Raw genomic sequence first — 5468 nt, forward strand, 5'->3', positions numbered from 1 at the left:
GTGACGAGGACCCATGAGGTCTCGCAAATTCACGTGATGATCGCGCGATACCTAGTTCTGTCTCTGCCCATTATGCCGTTGAATTATGACGTTTTTACAAACCAGCCCAGATCACAACACGAGATCTCGCGTAGACAGAGCAGTACATCAAATCCATCCAAAATTCAAAAAATAAGAAGGCTGCTAAAACATTTATTTATGCTCTATCTTTAATGTATTTATTTGAAACTGCCCCTGGCTCTGTTCTTGTCTATTATTTGTTGTTTCTGTATTAATGACTTTATTTGTGTGTGTTTGTTATGTTTGTATTGCAAATATTTAATAAAAAAAACACAAGTTCTCGCGTATTCAGGTATGATCACGCTATAAAGTCATGGCTCCACCCTGCGGAGCTGTCCGGCATCCGTCAAAAATAGAAGCTCTGCGTATTTGTGTACATTGCGTACATTGATTTGAATGTAAACCGATTGACCGATTGACCGATTGATCCGCAGCCGTTCCGCAGTCGGTGGAAATCCGGGGCAATACCGTACCTCACAGCACATCAAATACAAGTGAATGGAGTTGGACAAAAACTATGATAAAACCATATCAGTGAACACCCCTGACCACTTGGTGAGTTTCACGTCTTTGTAAACGAAAGTTTAATGCATTTTAGGAAGGATTGTTCCAGTGCACCTATAGACCCATTGTGGGCTGATACAACAAACACCCGAAAATTCTCGGGCCAGCATCATATGTCCAAATTTCAGTCAAAACCATTCTATTTCATCATAAACAATCTGAAAACAGGGCTTTAAGTGTAAAATACCGAATCTGTCCTTTAAGGGGCAGTATTATCCTCTTCTGACATCACAGGAGGAGCCAAATTATAATGACCTATATTTTCACATGCTTGCAGAGAATGGTTTACCAAAACTAAGTTACTGGGTTGATCTTTTTCACATTTTCTAGATTGATAGAAGCACTGGGGACCCAATTATAGAACTTAAACATGGAAAAAGTCAGATTTTCATGATATGTCCCCTTTATGGTGAAGGTTTTTCAGATTATAAAAATGTATAAAGAAATGGTTTGACTAAAAAAATTTTGACTAAAAAAGGTTCTTATGGCATCACTGTGAAGCATCTTTTAAGCACCTTTATTTTTAAAAGTGTGTCTTGTATACTGAATTTGTCTTGTATTGTGCACATACAGTAAGTAATTGCATTTTGGCAAACACCTAAATGAAATACAGCCTATTTATCAATATTAAAGTCAGACATTGGGCTCTTTACAGCAGTGTAGTCACAGTAATGAAGGTCCACATCATAAAGCTGCATAAAACTGCTCCCGAATCTGCACCATTATGAAAGGTTTTGTCATGTATATACTTAATGATGTGATGCACCCCTACATAAACCTCTTCACACACAGGCTGGATCTGGTCCTCCGGAAGCTCAAAGGCGAATTTTCCTTTGTCCCGCAGCTCAAACGTGAAGGAAAATGGGATTCCGATCAAACGAGCCCAGTCTTGAGAGTTACCAGAGAATGGATCTGTTTCAAGAGAAAGTTACAGAAATCACGTCAGCTTCTCTCATAGCCACCCATCAAGAATCGGCAATATCCTCACTCACAAAGAATAGTTGCACTGTTTCCCACTTCATACTCCATCCCGTGTACAGACTTCATGGCTTCAGCAGCAGCCAAGCCAACCTTCATCTGTTCATGTCACGGAAACCAGAGAAGACAATAATCCAAACAAATCTTTCACAGCTCTGACAATGATTAGATTCCAGTGTGATTCTGATTAAACAATGCAATACATCATGGAATTCGCTCATAAATCAATCCAATTGGATTATTTTGCTACATTTCAAAACAATTCAAACAAGATGATGAAATGGGCTGAGAACCAAAAACGTACAAAGTTTAAGACTTAGAAATTAACACAGTTTGTTGCGTCATAATAATTGTATTATCAAAGTATTAGATTTAAATTCAATGCATTGATGTATTTACATCTCTATTTACAAAGACATACAAACAAATCATATCTAGTGCTGAACTGAATCCAATGATGAAATCACCAGTTCACTGTAGTTTGGTGCTGAAACATTTGGATGCCCATATGGAAGCAGAATCTTTTGACTGTAAGAGTGAAGCGTAAAATAGGCGAGAATTTCATCTGTCCTCTTTGACAGGAATTCAGTTAGGGCCTGGGACTCTTTCTCTGAGACTGCAGCTGAACCAGGATAAGTAGAAGCACAGCAATTAAATGAGACTCCAACCGCTACAGTATGAAAGAGACAAAAGAGTAAAATACATTAAGATAAACTAAAGAGAATGACATAGCATCTTATTGCATCCATATATAGATGGTTTCAACAGACGCATGCCCATTGTCAAGGTTACACTTCTGGACGAAACTTAACTTCCAGTTTCTGTTTGTTTAATCTCAGTCAGTGGCTAAACTGAACTCTGGAACAAATACCTCATCGAAAACAACAAATGTTTCCTAAAGACGAGGGGAGACGGCGATAACAATGGATCACTTTACATGAAGGGAGGTTTGGCAGCCGTTCTGTAGTTAACATTATATACATTATATAGTACACATTTTGTACACGTAACAATAGCTCAGTGTCGTTTTTGATACGCTTTCAAGTAGCTATGATATATGAACTAAGGAAATACTTGATGTTTATTAGCTTGTAGTAGTAGTAGTAATAAACTACTACTAAAAGGACTCTGGGGGGTATTCCAGAAAGCTGGTTATGTGACATCCCCAGGTATGTTTGAAATTGAAAATGTCTTTATGTATTTTCCGTGTGTGCGCATTAACTCTCAGTTACTAGTAGGAGGTTGATTGAACTAACTCTTATAAGGTGTTTTGGAACCGACAGGGTAAGCAGGTTTTGGGTTAATTAACCAAAAGTTTAGGGTTTTGCTGATGGTAAATTAATCCCGCTTTCTGTTGTTATTGATTCTATATTTTTATGTGAACTTGGGCTTGATGCGAACTTTGAATTGGAACAGTACTTGGGCCGCGACTGATGACGTTTCACAAGTCCGCAAGAACACAAGTACAGACAAGAACGCATATTGAGAAACGGTGAGTGTTTGGTCAAAAAGGGCTAAACCCAGGTGTTCGGTTACCAGAAGTTACATTTGTTCCATAAAGGCATTTGTCTATGTTGTTACTGCTGAAACCGTCTATATTTTCATCAATTGAGTCATACTGGCCCACAGGAAGTTGAAATTGCGGTTCAGGTCAACACCATAACAATCACAGTCATCAGGTGGAGCTGATCTTGATTTTCTCCATAAACGAGTCTAAAAAATATAGTGAACACAGATATTCATCTTAGCATCTTTTCTAACATGGTCATAAAAGTGAGATGTGTCATTTCTGGGGAAATAGTGGCACCAAGCAGAATTGCAAAAAGACTGACATATCCCACCCTATTGCTCACTTAAAAATAATGGCTGAAAAATTATTATAGGCCATTTGATTTTCACAAAGAACCTTTAATATCCACACAACATTTGTGACCCTGGGTCTTTAGTTACAAGAGTATATTTGTAGCAATAGCAAACAATACATTTTATGCCAAAAATCATTAGGAGAGTAAAGATCATGTTCCATGAATATATTTTGTACATTTCCTACCATAAATATATAAAAAATGTATTGACTTTAGTAATATGTGTTGCTAAGGACTTCACTGAAGGTGATTTTCTCAATATTTAGATTTTTCTGCACCCTCAGATTCCAGATTTTCAAACAGTTTTTCACTCCTAACAAACCATACAATGGAAAGTTTATTTATTTAACAAAAGTTCTTTGTAGTGGATAAAAGTTGTATTAACTATAAAAATGTCATTGGACTGATAGGATTCTTCTATGGCATCGTTGTGAGAAACCCTTATAAAAACTTTATTTTAAAGAGTGGGTGAGCCAGGATAAAAAGATTGCAATTCTGTTTTGGTACCAAAGGGTATGCTGTAGGTCCAAGCTTAGGAATTGTTGTACTGATGAAGAAATAAGGCCAGCTTACTGTCTTATTGATCCATGAAAATACATAACCATCAATGTTAAATACAGGCATCACATAGAAATCCAGGTTTTGGAGCATTTTGTTGAGCTTCTCATCGGTTTTGAAAGTTCTCAAAATCTGTATAGGTGACATAAGAGTAATGTGGTTACTTAAAGGGACACTCCACTTTTTTTGAGAATATGCTCATTTTCCAGCTCCCCTAGAGTTGAACATTTGATTCTTACGGTTTTGAAATCCATTCCGCTGATCTCCAGGTAGGCGTTAGCACTTTTAGCATAGCTTAGCATCGCGCTAAAAAATAACCAAAGAGTTTCGATGTTTTTCCTATTTAAAACTTAACTTTTCTGTAGTTACATCATGCACTAGGGCCGACGGAAAATTAAAAGTTGCCATTTTCTAGGCAGATATGGCAAGGAACTATACTCTTAAAGGGAAACTTCACCCATTTCCATTAAGCTTTGTATCGTTAGAACCCCAGTCATGTTTTTTAATGGTCGTGCATCATTCCCTCAGTTTCTCCTGAGACGGGAGAAATACTCATTTCAGTGAGGCACTTCCTTCTTTCAATGATGTAAAAATCGTCATTTTGCGTCATTGAAAGAAGGAAATCCTGTATCTCTGTTGAGTGTGAAAGACTACAGACACTTATTCCTCATTTTTCCAAGGTGGGGGCTATGGATGGGACCCACTCATAAAGACCTATTACAGATCAGTGGGTGGGACTTACGCAAATATACGAACACAGACGAAAAAAACCGATCAGCCGCCATCTTTATGCTAAGCTAAGCTAAACAGACGTTGTAGAGCGAGCCAGACTTTGTGTTACAATAACAGCGGCAGTTAATCAATATGATATAGAAGAGGGTGATTTCGCAAGCGTGATGCTCTAATCCGCTGTTCATTGCACCTTTATGAGCCACAATACAGCAAAGAGCTCAGGCAGATGGAGGAACAGAAGCCCGAAGAGTAGGCCGGAGCCTGGGCTTCGGCTGAGTAGAGGAGCCCAGGATGGACGCCGCAACCATCGGAATCTGCTGCGTAGAGAAGCCCGGACTGATAGTGCCTCTACTCTCGCTGTGTGCCTTCTTTATAACATTTCTGCATCAGCTAAGTATATGGACGTTTGTTTGGTGAATGTTTCTAGGCAAGAGAGCAACTTTGCGTGTTTGGACATGTTTATTTCACAGACGTGTTTCGGCTTACGAGCACAGAGCTGAGGCAGCGCGTCTGTGGAGATATTGTGCAGGGGACGCATTTGTGTGCAGGATGCAGGGATAAACGGACGTCTGATTGTAAAGTGAGTGTTTCTATTTTCTTTGTTATACTAAGGTGGCATTTATGTACACAATAGCATATCTGAGTGGTGTTTTATATGTATATGTGAAAGCAATGAGGCTGATATTACACAGATGTAATTACAGTAAACAG

General features: G+C 38.5%; 1 protein-coding gene across 1 annotated transcript in view; it reads right to left on the reverse strand.

Moving 5' to 3' along the window:
• Positions 1 to 1144: 1144 nt before the first annotated feature.
• The window catches only part of LOC135782899 (carboxypeptidase O-like), a 9360-nt gene continuing 5036 nt past the window's right edge, over positions 1145 to 5468 (reverse strand). The window contains exons 3-7 of the mRNA XM_065293387.2: positions 4041 to 4157; positions 3222 to 3315; positions 2070 to 2272; positions 1617 to 1701; positions 1145 to 1536 (exon numbers count right to left, since the gene is read on the reverse strand). Of these exons, the coding sequence (XP_065149459.2) occupies positions 1274 to 1536; positions 1617 to 1701; positions 2070 to 2272; positions 3222 to 3315; positions 4041 to 4157 (762 nt within the window). The 3' untranslated portion in view covers positions 1145 to 1273. The remainder of the gene's footprint in view (positions 1537 to 1616; positions 1702 to 2069; positions 2273 to 3221; positions 3316 to 4040; positions 4158 to 5468) is intronic.

The sequence above is a fragment of the Paramisgurnus dabryanus genome, chromosome 15 (assembly GCF_030506205.2).
Source record: "Paramisgurnus dabryanus chromosome 15, PD_genome_1.1, whole genome shotgun sequence".
NCBI lineage: Eukaryota > Metazoa > Chordata > Actinopteri > Cypriniformes > Cobitidae > Paramisgurnus > Paramisgurnus dabryanus.